Here is a 13,906-nt window from a genome sequence, read left to right as displayed (position 1 = left end):
ACAGGCAAATTTAAATGCTCGCCCAGTTGTGATGTCTGGCCAGACATATTGAGAGGGTGATTGGTAAGTGTGTCTAACTTAACAAATCGGCCGCTGGGTCGGTGTAGTGTGTACCCAGCTTTAGGAAAGCAGTAATCCATAGTGAAATCACAACAATGCAAAACCATGACACTGTCATAGAGGAGTTATGTACCTGAAGGGGTTAAAGATCTCTTGTGTTTTCTGGGGAGTCTTTGCTCTGTTGCAGTGGCGTATCTATAATGGGTGCAGTTTGTGCGGGGCACACGGGCCCCCGGGTCCAGGGGGCCCCACACCGCACACCCTGCACTCATATTATTTTAAACTTACCTGTGCGTGGTCCTGCGGCGGGTGTCAGCGCTGCTCAGAACACTTGAAAATGCCTGCCGCGGCCATTTTTCCGGTGTTCTGCGCCTGCGCAGTAGACTCTCGGTACACTTTAGTGCCCGGAGTCTACTAATGCTCCGTTGGCTGGCCGTCCACATCAGTCGGCTGCTGGGCACCGGGGAGAGAGGAGGGGACCCCGCACGGGGAGTGCACATGAGCCCCTTCCTCTCTTCAGAAGCACCTGCTCTGTTGCATACAAAATACAAAAAAGCAGCATTATGTACATTGTACTAGCAGTAGTGTACTATCACATGTTTTGGTGATGTTTGCTTTTTATGGGTACAACTTGTTGGCTTCTGGCAATGCAGGATATATATATATATATATATATATATATATGATGGGCACTGGTGAGAGCATATATGTTGCCTGTGCTGTGCATCACACAGTAGGCAGTAGTTTGCACATTGTCTCAGTACTGCTAAATAAAGTCTACTGGGTACTGGTAAATGCAGTGTGTTGGCATTGCAGGAATTATATGGTAATATGCTAGGCAGTGAGCTGTATTTATTGCTGGATATGATATTGCATGCTAGTATAAGGTGCAATGGAGAAGTTATGCAGATAACAACAATTATAATCCCACTGTTTTGCATGGGCACAGCTTCATATTGCATGGAAGTTGAACAATATCATATGTATTTCCAATCGCAAAAGTGTGCTTGCCAAAAACAGTCTGATAATGCATGCCAGAATTTCTGGTTATGCATCCTACCAGTTATAGGCCCTCATTCAGAGCCGTACGCTCTGAGCAGAGCGCACGCTCTGAATGAGGGCCGGGCTCCATTTTCATGGAGCGTCCTCCTGGACGCTCGTATAGCTGTGGGTCACCACCCACAGGCTATATGAGCGTGCATTGTGATGGTCGCGATGGTCGAGACCATCGCGACCATCGAATTTGCGAGCCGGAGCCTGCGGTTGAGGTTTTCAACCCTAAGCTCCGGAGTGATTTTGGCTCTATCAGAGCCAAAATCACTCCCACTGACGTCACTAGTGATGTCAGTGGGCCGGCTTCTGACGGGAGGCGTTCCCGTGGGAACGCCCCCGTCAGGGAGGCACGCCCCCGGCACGCCCACCAAAGGGGGCGTGCTGTCAATCAACATTGACAGCACGCCCCCTTTGATCGGACACAACGAGCGAAGGACTTTCCTTCGCTCGTCGCGTCTGGCGCATGCGCACGACGGAGCTCCCTCCGTCGTGCGCATGCTCAGTCCATAACATCGACCCACTTGCGAGCGGACAGCCGCTCGCGAGTGGGTCTGAATCAGGCCCATAGTTGTCTTCCAAAGTTCAATGAGCACTGTGCAAGAGACTTCCCCTGCTGGGAAACAATTGTAACCTGTCTGTATAAATTGTGCCTTTGCTAGTTAGACTACATTCTTCCTTCATGATTCCCGCAAATACACAAAAGAGTAATCGGGCATGAAGCCAGGTTTGCCAACGTGACAAAATACCTTAAGCAATGCATAAATAACAGTGGCTTTCTTAAAGGACAACTGAATTCAAACATTACATGCATAAAGGTAAAATTGAACGGTTCACACTTAAGGTGCGTATCCACAAACACACGGAGAAACGAGAGCACGATTACGACATTGTAATCGTGCAGTCGTTTCACAGTGTGTGATGTGCCTACACTGAACGTTCAGTTGTTCAGTGTAGGGACATCCATCATCCCCGTACATGCTGAACCTGACATGATCGTCAGGTTGACCAGCATGTGCGGGCGATGATAGATGTCAAAAACGACCAGCGGGCACACGCATCGATAGTCGTTTTTGACATTTAAGTGCCCGACTTGCGGCCGATTACTGATCGATTACGATGTCGTAATCGTGCAATCGCTCAGTAAGGTCGCGTAGTGGATACGCACCATTAGGGGTAAATTTACTAAGAATCGTTTCTGTTTGAGATGTCAATCACAGGTGTGTTTGGCCATTTTTTACAACTTGCAAATTTACTAAAGGTAAACTCGGGTGAGAAATCATGAAAAATCATCTGCAAAACACGGGTGAAAACACAAAGAAATACATACACCATCAGCCAAACTCTCTGGTACTTTCCATAGTCAGGATTACAACGTGGGAATTTACCAAGAATCGTGCTTAGAATCACAGGTGTAATTTTAGCAAACTCGGGGCCTGATTCAGAGCCGGACGCTATTTGCGCTCGCTCGTTCAGAAAAAAGGGGTGGCTATTCAAATTAACTGTTCGCTCTTTGCGGTCTGTTCACGCCTCTAGGTCTGAACGAGCGAACAAAACTTGCGGTCGTTTTTTGGAAAACTACGCCCCCTGGCCGCTCGCATCCTACGTCATGTCCGCTATTTATTAGATTAATCGAGTACATCGACCAGCGTATGAACTGCTCGCTATTCTTGTGGTTGGTTTTTCCTACCACAATCTTGCGAGCAGTCCTGACTATAAAATAACCCAGTGACGTGGTCAATGACGCTGCTGTATTAATTATGCACACCCATAAAACGCCCGTTTTGACCTTTAAGCACGCCTGCGTTCTGATCTCCACTCCCCGTTTTCAAGCACCTTCCCCTGTTACCACCCAAATACGCCTCCTCATGTCACTCAAAATAGCAGGCATTCGCTATTTAGCGATTTTCGGCCGCACTGACTGGTTCGCGCATGCGTATTACGATCCGTACGCATGCGCAGTTGTGCAAACATCGCTCGGAACGAACGAGCGGCCGCTTACGAGCTGCTCTGAATCAGACCCTCGGTCAAGAAGTTTTAAAATAGACTACTTTTAAAATAGACTATGGGCGGTATTCAATTAGTTTCGTACCCGCGATAAAGTTCCAACTGCCGGACTTTTCGCCTACATCGCGTCTTTTGACCGCGGAAACTTATCGGGCGCGTCCCCGCTATTTGCCCTATTCAATTCCAAAAGACATGAAAACGGCGACACGCGAAGTCAAAACAGGCGGAAAGTGGTGTCAGAATCGGGGAAATCAGCCTGAACTCCCCAGGAAGATGCAGAAACATTGGGGATCAATGTAGTAGTGCCCGATTAGTCCTAATTAAACTGTTAAGGGTACTTAAGTTGGTACAATTGCCTCTAAGTAGCATCTTTGCACAAGTGGTGAAGAATGGCATAAAGCACTTTTTATGGTGAAAATAAGTAGACCAGTCAAATTTGGAGTACCTGAAAATGGGTGCAAGCATCTCTTAATGTCTCTAAAGTGAAGTATTAATAAAAGTGAAATTCCGCCCTCATAAAAGCACCTGCAATCCCAAAACCACTTGACCCCTTCTTAGAGCACCCTCAGAACCTTATTTCACTAGTTTGCGAAGTTGTCCCCCTACTTTTTCGACCCCAACTTCAAAGTACTATATTGGGGTGTTCCTCATTTTTTAAAGGCATTTTTTTGACGCAGTTATCCTTTGGGGGGCTGTCCCAAGGGCGCAGAGAGGTTTTCCCACTATTGCACTCCAAAATAAAAATGTTGCACTTCTTTTGTCCTGCTATTCAGAGGCAAATTTTTTTAGACTATCGTTTTGCATTGACTTTCTACGTACGTGAAAAGCAGATGGAATTGAATACGGAGATAAGTTTCGCCGATCTCTGCTTTCCGCTTCTAATTGAATATGGGCCTAAGTTTTAAATAGACTACTCCTGATCTGCGTGTTTAGCAGAAACATACACAGATCAGTGTGATCCGTGTATGTTTCTGCATGTAAATAAAACAAAGAAAGGGTTAAATTTTTGTAAAAAATTACGTGAGGAGCCCCCCAAAAAAGCATAACCAGTGCTGAGCACTGTGAGGCAGTCCTGGTTCTAAAAATATGGGGTACAAAATGTGTAGGGGTCCCCTGTATGTTATGAACCAGCTCTGAGCTCTGTGAGCCGGTCTTGGTTTTAGAAACACAGGGAAAAAATAGTCGGAGTATAATGCCAAAGCCAGGGGACCCTTTCACCTAGTCCCCTGGTGAAAGCATTAACACCCCAAACTAGTCAGCCCAGGCCGGGGATCACAGAGGAGATGGGGACCCCCCACTAAAGGGGTTCCCCCTCTCCTGAGCATCTCAGGCCTGAGCTGAAGCCCGGGGCTCTTCCCTGTAACCCTGGCCGGTGAGTGCAGGGGTAATGGTGATAATCATAAATGTATACTATTGTTTTTTACAGTGAGACTACAGGTGCCAGCTTGCCTGCCCTTTGGCACTCGTGGAACTACAAGTGCCAGCAGGCGGCCTGCACCGGTACCCCCACTTTTAAGAAAAATAGTAAAAAAAACAACAGGACACACACACCGTAGAAAGTATACGTTTATTACACATAAACATATAGTACATACTATACACACCTTGTTCCCGGTCCTCAGTCCCCTTGTCCAGTAGAAATCCCCAATTATCCCTAAAAGAAAAAAAAATTAAAATATTCACCTACCCTCTGGCGCAGGTCGGTCCTCTTCTCCAGCCATGAAAAAAAAACACAAACAGACTCACCCAGACTATTTTGGACACTGAAGTGATGTATGTGCTTCCACATACATTTCTTCCCCGACAAGTGACGAAAACTTTTTGGGTTCCGTAACTTGCCGGGCCTCCAGCCAATCAGAGGCCACTTACTCTAAGCGGCCGCTGATTGGCTGTGAGCGGCATGGCTGTCAATGGGCTCGATTCAATTGAACTCAAATTAAATAACACCGGGAGGGAGCTCCTGGAGCTATTCAATTCAGGACTCTGTTAAGGATTTCTTCTCACATCCCTCCAGGGGTGCGAGCAAAAATCTGACAAAAGTACAGGCGTGATGCTGTTTTCTGCCCTTAGTGCCGCGGAAACAGCATCGCAACGGGAAGTTTGCTCAAAGAATGCCCGTTCTCGCAACTAAGCACCCCGTTTAAGGGGCGGGAGAATGGGCATTCTCCGACCTAACAGTGCGTTGAATTGAATAGCTCCAGGTGCTCCCTCCCGGCGCTATTTAATTTGCGTTCAATTGACTCGAGCCCAGTGATTCAGCGAAACACAATTCATCAGAATTTGAGTGTTTCAGCTGTCAAAAGTCTCCCGTATTGCAGCAATGCTGTGAGTGTTTCTACTCGAGCCAGACACAATTCTTAGTAAATGTACCCCTTATTGTCACTTCTTGGAGGCTTTGTTAAAACTTAAACTATATTAGGAGTCTCCAGCCAAATCCTTCAGCCCATAGACAGTTGCTGAAAATTTTTTGTGATCAGTCAAAAAAATGTAAAAACGAAGTATAGTAACACTGCTGTGACCTCATTGGCCATGCTCCTGTATGTACATACACTAATAAGTGCAGAGCATAATTATGAACTGGAACAATGCAAGCCTGCAGTATTCACACCAAACTGCCCTAGAATGATGTCTGCTTTCAGCAAAGGATTGGGATAGCTAGAATTCAAGACAGACTTAGATAAGTAATGACACTTAAATTATTTCATTATTAACTATTATTATTATTATTATTATTATTATTATATTAGTGAATATCCAAATTATATTATAATTTCATCAAATTGAGATTAATGTGTAAAGATCATCTAAAATTTACCACACATATCACACGGCATGGGTACGGGATGCCGGCATTTGGGATCCCGGTGGTAAGAATCCTGATGCTGGCATACCGACAGGTTTAGAATACCGACACTTTGTTGGTCGGTATCCTAACTCTCTCTCTACCCCTACCATCCATCCGCGGTGCCCAACCCTAACCTCCCACGAAGTGCCTAACCCTAACCTCCCCTGTAGTGCCTAACCCTAACCTCCCTCGTAGTGCCTAACCCTAACCTCCCCCCCGTAGTGCCTAAACCTAACCCTCCCCCTTAGTGCCTAACCCTCCCGCTAGTGCCTAATCCTCCCGATAGTGCCTAACCATCCCCCTAGTGCCTAACCCTAACTTCCCCCTTAGTGCCTAACCCTCCTGCTAGTGCCTAACCTCCCCGTAGTGTCTAACCCTAACCTCCCCCCGTAGTGCCTAAACCTAACCCTCCCCCTTAGTGCCTAACCCTCCCGCTAGTGCCTAACCCTAACCTCCCCCAAAGTGCCTAAGCCTAACCTCTCCCGAAGTGCCTATCCCTAACCTCCCCCGTAGTGCCTAACCCTAACCTCCCCCCCGTAGTGCCTAAACCTAACCCTCCCCCTTAGTGCCTAACCCTCCTGCTAGTGCCTAACCCTAACCATCCCCCTAGTGCCTAACCCTAACCTCCCCCCGTAGTGCCTACACCTAACCCTTCCCCTTAGTGCCTAACCCTCCCGCTAGTGCCTAACCCTAACCTCCCCCGAAGTGCCTAAGCCTAACCTCTCCCGAAGTGCCTATCCCTAACCTCCCCCGTAGTGCCTAACCCTAACCTCCCCCCCGTAGTGCCTAACCCTAACCTCCCCCCGTAGTGCCTACACCTAACCCTCCCCCTTAGTGCCTAACCATCCCCCTAGTGCCTAACCCTAACCATCCCCCTAGTGCCTAACCCCTAGCCACAACGCTAACCCTCCCCCTGACCCTGCTACTTACCTTCGGGATCCCGGCGCCGGCATTCTGACTGCCGGAATCCCCTCCGTCAGTATTTTAATATCAACATATACTTCTCTCCGTTACCAAAGTAGCTCTGAAAATTATATTCATTGTTTGTCAGCTGCTGTATGTAAACACTTTGGGCCTGATTGTGAAGTGGACACAGAACTGCCCACAGCAGTGTCTATTAATGGTCCCCCGTCTGCGACTGTATACTATACAAACTTCTTCCTTTCTGTACATATTTTTGCGGCCGAATCGGCAAGGACTGAGATGCCCACTTTTAGCGTCTGTACACGTAATAACACCGATTGGTGCGTCCATAGACACCACCATCATACAAACTTCCACCAGTCCGCTTTTACTGACACGCCCACGACACTCCCATAACTCAGCCAATAACGCTTGCACTCTCCATGGTTTTAGGAGTTGCAAAAAAATCTCTCAACTGCAAGAACATCGCTATTGTGTGCGACGCTGAATTTGGCTATTTGTGCATTCTATCAACACTCTTACGTTTTCTTTTTGCACCATCTGGTACAACGGGTTACTTATATAAGATATTTATAGGGTAAAGCACAAGTATCCAAATGAGCATTGCATGTAACAGCAGTTCACCTATCTCTACAATGTTGCAGATTTAAATAGTTTTCCCACGTCCTCCCACAGTGGGGCTTAGTCATGATAGACGGCGCAGTTATTGAAGGCCACACAGTAATATGGTAGACAAACTTACACAGTATAGAACAGTCACTGCAGTTTTATGAATGAACCAGCGTGTGTAATTGTTATTAGGTGTGGATATCTTTAAGTTTCATTGCAGCCTGAGCTGTGCCTATCTGTATCTGTCCTATCAGTCATTTTAAGCCATGAAAGGCTTTTTGGCATGTCATCTGGATAAGAACTCTGTAGAAGAGTGATGGGCTACTGTTTGTCCTAGGTCACATGTGGCCCTCTTGAGCCCTCACTTGTGGCCCCTCGCTCCTTTATGCTTTGTTGTCATATGCGCCTGTTATAGTTTGTAAAATGTCTGCTAATATGTTATATTAGATAGGTGTCTCTAGCTTTGAATAAATTTATTGATTTAACTTAATACCAAGACTAAGGGTGATGTGCTTTTGAAGGTTATAAGAGCCATCAACTGTGGCCCCAGAAGTGTATAAGGTTGCCTTTCATAGCTGCAGTGTATACTGGCTCAGTGGGGGGGGGGGGGGAGTCATATAACTAATGGGCACCCGAAGGAGCAATTCAATTGTTGCTCCATTCGAGCGCGAGAACTGCCAGCGCCGACATTACTGCTTGCTGCCTCCTGAGGTGGCGAGTACAAATGTGCGAAAAGCCCGTGGTTTGGACGCCCTGGCCGGGACTTTAGACGGGTTTAGCAACTTTAAGCGACTAGTGCGATAATTAATGGGCGCCAAAAACAATTGGATTGCTCAGTCGGACTCCCATTAATTACCATCGCCCAGAAAGACAATTGAATTCCCCCCACTTTGTGTCATTGTTTAGTAGGACTACAGTCTTTATTAGAGACAAGAGTATATACTGTAGTTCCCTTGTTTCAGTAAACTTTCTGCTTTAAAGGCCACAATAATAAATCCTAGCTGAGATATTATATATACAGTCAGGTGCATAAATATTGGGACATTGACAGAATTTTCATATTTTGGCCTCTATTCACCACTACAATGGCTTTGAAATGAAACAAACAAGATGTGCTTTAACTGCAGACTTTCAGATTTAATTTGAGGGTAATTACATCCAAATCAGGTGAACGGTGTAGGAATTACAACGGTTTCTATATGTGCCTCCCACTTTTTAAGGGGCCAAAAGTAATGGGACAAACTAAACAATCCTAAATCTAACTTTCACTTTTTAATACTTTGTTGCAAATCCTTTGCAGGCAATTACAGCCTGAAGTCTGGAACGCATAGACATCACCAGACGCTGGGTTTCATCCCTGGTGATGCTCTGCCAGGCCTGCTTGTTCTTGGGGCATTTTCCCTTCAGTTTTGTCTTCATCAAGTGAAATGCATGCTCAATCGGATTCAGGTCAGGGATTGACTTGGCCATTGCATAACATTCCACTTTTTAGCCTTAAAAAACTCTTTGGTTGCTTTTGGAGTATGCTTCGGGTCATTGTCCATCTGCACTGTGAAGCGCCGTCCAATGAGTTCTGAAGCATTTGACTGAATATGAGCATATAATATTGCCTGAAACACTTCAGAATTCATTCTGCTGCTTTTGTCAGCAGTCACATCATCAATAAATACAAGGGAACCAGTTCCATTGGCAGCCATACATGCCCACACCATGACACTACCACCACCATGCTTCACTGATGAGGTGGTATGTTTTGGATCATGAGCAGTTCCTTTCCTTCTCCATACTCTTCTCTTCCCATCACTCTGGTACAAGTTGATCTTTGTCTCATTTGTCCATAGGATGTTGTTCCAGAACTGTAATGGCTTTTTTAGATGTTGTTTGGCAAACTCTAATCTGGTCTTCCTGTTTTTGAGGCTCACCAATGGTTTACATCTTGTGGAGAAGATCTTCACTCTTGTGAAGTCTTCTCTTGATTGTTGACTTTGACACATATACACCTACCTCCTGGAGAGTGTTCTTGATTTGGCCAACTGTTGTGAAGGGGTTTTTCTTCACCAGGGAGACAATTCTTCTGTCATCCACCACAGTTGTCTTCCGTGGTCTTCCGGGTCTTTTGGTGTTGCTGAGCTCTCCGGTGCGTTCTTTCTTTTTAAGAATGTTCCAAACAGTTGATTTGGCCACACCTAATATTTTGCTATCTCTCTGATGGGTTTGTTTTGATTTTTCAGCCTAATGATGGCTTGCTTCCCTGATAGTGACAGCTCTTTGGATCTTATATTGAGAGTTGACAGCAACTGATTCCAAATGCAAATGTCACACCTAGAATCAACTCCAGACCTTTTACCTGCTTAATTGATAATGAAATAACGAGGGAATAGCCCACACCTGTCCATGAAATAGCTTTTGAGTTGATAGTCCCATTACTTTTAGCCCCTTAAAAAGTGGGAGGCACATATAGAAACCGTTGTAATTCCTACACCGTTCACCTGATTTGGATGTAATTACCCTCAAATTAAATCTGAAAGTCTGCAGTTAAAGCACATCTTGTTTGTTTCATTTCAAAGCAATTGTGGTGGTGAACAGAGGCCAAAATATGAATATTCTGTCAATGTCCCAATATTTATGCACCTGACTGTATATGTCATCTGTATTCACCATATTGATATGCTCTAACTAAACTAGTTGATCAAATCTTTTTTTCTCCTGGCAGGTCATATGATGATACAGAAAACAATTCTGGGTAAGTGAAATGTTTTTATATATTTAAAGTAACACTGAGACAGTATTAGTGGGGTAATCACTTGCCTAAACCAGAGACCATAGAGCAGGGGTTTTCAGCATGGGGCCCTCCAGCTGCTGTGGAGTTACACATTCCAATCTGTACTGACACAGTGTTAGCATGATCCTAATGTGCAGTTCCACAGCAGCTGGAGAGTCGCATGTTGAATACCTCTGCTGTGCCATGAACAAACCACCATCTTTATAGTTAGTGCTGCCTCAGACTCCACGGAGTACTATATACAAAATAATATAAACCCTATAATACATTATACAGATATTAGAAGTCCCTATGATTACTGCACAAGGCTACAGAATAAATGCTTTAAATAGGTGATCGCAGTCTGAAGTGACTTCATACATCCCTACTCTCCCGAAACATCCGGTAGACTCCAAAATCTCGAGTAACTCTCCTGCACTCTGACAAGAGTAGGCAAGTATCCTGGAAACTTTGCCCCGCTAAACACTCCTGCCTACTTTCTGAGTAAAGTGGATATTCTGCGTGGCTTGATGACACGTTTCACTCTGAATTCCGTCATTATGGCCCCACACCCTGCTCTACAAGGTCGTGAATCAAGGCCATTTGTCTACCCTACACACATGCCCGTGCAATGCCCCTGACACTTTCCACCTGGCTGCTCCCTCTCAGATGGGGCTGCAAGCAAGTCAGCTTGTATCCTCTTATATCTGTATTACTTTACAGTAGTGGGTGCATTATTTTATATAATACATACATTTTCCTATTGAACATTAAAGTGAGACATCATTACTTACCAGTTATAATCAATGAAACCAGAACTCTCCATTTCTAAAAATATATTTTAGTTTATATATTTATACCCCTTTCACATCGCTAATTGCGGGATTTGTGCATGCGTCGATCCCGTGTGCGACCCGCCTGAGACCCCTTTCAGACTGGCGGCCCGACCCGGCATTAGATGACGTCACTGCCATCGCTGCTTAGCCGGCGAGGGACCATAAAGGAGCGAAGGGCCACAAATGAGGGCTCTCCCTATGCAGTGAATGGAACCCGGGTTACCCGTTCACACCGCTCCGTGAGCCGGGTAGAACTCTTGTTTAACCCTACTCGCTACCCGAGTTGAAATGCCTGGGTTATTTCAACTGGGCCCTTTCACACTGCACAGTAATGGTGCGTACACACTGGGCGATAAAAGTGGACGGCTGAACGATAACGATATCGTTATCGTTCAGTCGTCCACTTTATCGTCCATTTTTAACACAAAAACGATGAACGATAACGACGACGCGCGTTCCCGCGGGTCGTTCGTCGTCATCATCGTTAATCGGGTTAACATGCAGGCCAACCTGCCGATGTAGTCAGGTTGCTGCATGTTATAGAGAGAGCCCGGCGCTGAACGACATCGTTAATGATATCGTTCAGCGGGTGTGCTCAATGTCATGAACGACATTGAGCACACCCTGCCGGGGACACACTAGAACAGTGCTGGCTAACCTTGACACTCCAGCTGTTATGGAACTACATAACCCAGCATGCACTGCTACAGCTTTGCTATTAGGGCATGCTAAAACTGTGGCAGGGCATGCTGGGATATATAGTTCCACAACAGCTGGAGTGTCAAGGTTAGCCAACACTGCACTAGACGATATCGCTCAGGGAGCATATCGTCTAGTGTGTACGCACCATAACCCGGGTTTTTAAAACCAGATCAAAATGATCCTGTAGTCCAGTAACACACAAACCCTTTGAGCTGTGTAGCATGTCACATAAATATATATTGTACTGTTTTCACTATGCGCCTGATAGAGAGGTGGACGCAATGCTGACAATTACGCAGATTAAGTGATTATGAGCCATCGCACATGCATGTAAGCTGCACTGCGCACGCGCAGTAATTGTTTTTCGAATTAGGCTCGCACAGAGGATTCACTAGCAAAGTGAGTGACAGGTAGTCAGCATTTGGGGAGGTAGTGGCCCTGGTTAGAAAAACGCAGGCGTGTTGGACCGTTTAAACACTATTTTCTGGGCATCCATAAAAATTAGCCACTGTGTCCTTGCTCGCAGCAGCAGGAGAGTCCTCTGCGTGTCTGGACATCCGCTATGTCTGCGACAGTTTAGACTTACTCAGAAGGCTGATGGCCGCCTGATCTGCGTTCTATGTTTCCGTGAGAGATTGCAGCTGCGATGGAATTTTGTATCGACAGCTGAATCAGGCCCTTTGTCAATAACTCATTAGTTTGCTGGGTGGATTGCAGTTTGTCAATTAAGGCTGTGTAAGTATGACTTGAGAATAAGCCACATCTGCTGCTTAATAAATACTGGTATGTGCATGGATTTGACAGGGGGGATTCCACCTTTCTAAATATTTACATATATAGCATATTATGAATAACACAGCATTGCATAAAGCGCCTCGAGTCCTTCTGGAGAAAAGCGCTATATAATTAAAATTATAATAAATTATATCATGTATAACATAATATGGATCACACAGCATTGCAAAACAAGTGCTTGTGCTGTATTAATGTGCTCTGAAGGTGGATTCCAGGTAATCACCGAAATTGCTTTTGAAAAAGGAAACAGAGTTTATTAAAATATTATCCCCTTCTCTTACAACAGCCTTGGGGACACTGGGAACCATGGGTATAGAGTGGAGCAGGGCACCAAATCCCCTTTACTCCACCTCCTCAGCTAGAGAGACAGTTTTAATTTGGTGCCTCATGAGTGGGCACGTTTTTAGGGACTGCTACTACAGCCTCTACCTAGTTAGTTTTCTTTACTTTTCTTTTCTTTTCGATTAAGCAGGCAGCAGGTCAGTGTCATTGACACCCACGCTGCCGCTCCACCACACCCCTGTTCCTGTGGCTGAAGCACTGGTGACTGGGTCTGTGACCCCAGCCGGCTCCTGCTCACACAGACCAGAGCACAGCCACAACCGGAACGTCGGGTAGGTGACTGCCTGTGCTGGCAGTGGGGTCCCCCCTAGAGAAGTTGCCTAAACGGGATGCCCTCTTTCTGAGCTGAACCATTCCCTGGGGTCGGCCAGACAGGGGGAGACCAGCTCCACCCCCATCCCTTGGCATGTCCCCTGCCTAGTATATCCGCCACAGGGCTGCTCCAACTCCTCTCCCTTCCCCCTGCAGACACCTTGTGGCCATTTCCACATTGCCTTGCACAGAGAGAGAGAGAGAGAGACATGGGCTCCTGCCTCCCCTATATCTCACAACCGGGTGTCAGGTTATTGTATCAGGAACCTTTCTCCCCTGTTGGGGTTTGATTGTTGAGCAGTTATTGCCCATTATTGCATTATCCAACATTTAATGTTTTATATGTGTGCTTGTATATAGATAGTACTGTGTTTATAATCTTTATTACACCTGTGACTATTCTTAAACTGTTTTCTCACTATGTAAGTTAGTGGTTAGTTACATTTATACTTAATCTCTGCTAGTGGTTAGTAAATTTAGGGACACACTTATTTGTTTATAAGGTGCCCATTAATTCAGTGTTTAACAGTAATACTGTTCGGTACCACTTATTCTCTTAAGTGGTCCTTTCAACATTCAGTGCCTTTTCCCCAATACACCCACTTTTATTATTATTATACCAAAGTGTGTAGGGGTACTTCCTGGTACTCATTATTCTGTTTT

At 45.6% G+C, this 13,906-nt stretch overlaps 1 protein-coding gene across 1 annotated transcript in view; it reads left to right on the top strand.

Annotated features, from left to right (window-relative positions):
- REL (REL proto-oncogene, NF-kB subunit) overlaps positions 1-13,906 on the top strand; it is a 92,196-nt gene that overhangs the window by 22,646 nt on the left and 55,644 nt on the right. Inside the window, exon 2 of the mRNA XM_088477315.1 lies at positions 10,209-10,238. Within this exon, the coding sequence (XP_088333441.1) occupies positions 10,209-10,238 (30 nt within the window). The remainder of the gene's footprint in view (positions 1-10,208; positions 10,239-13,906) is intronic.

The sequence above is a fragment of the Taudactylus pleione genome, unplaced genomic scaffold, assembly GCF_031769625.1.
Source record: "Taudactylus pleione unplaced genomic scaffold, aTauple2 ptg000201l, whole genome shotgun sequence".
Taxonomy (NCBI): Eukaryota; Metazoa; Chordata; class Amphibia; order Anura; family Myobatrachidae; genus Taudactylus; species Taudactylus pleione.
The sequence above is the reverse complement of the archived record's forward strand: the minus strand, read 5'-3'. Positions and strand labels throughout refer to the sequence as shown.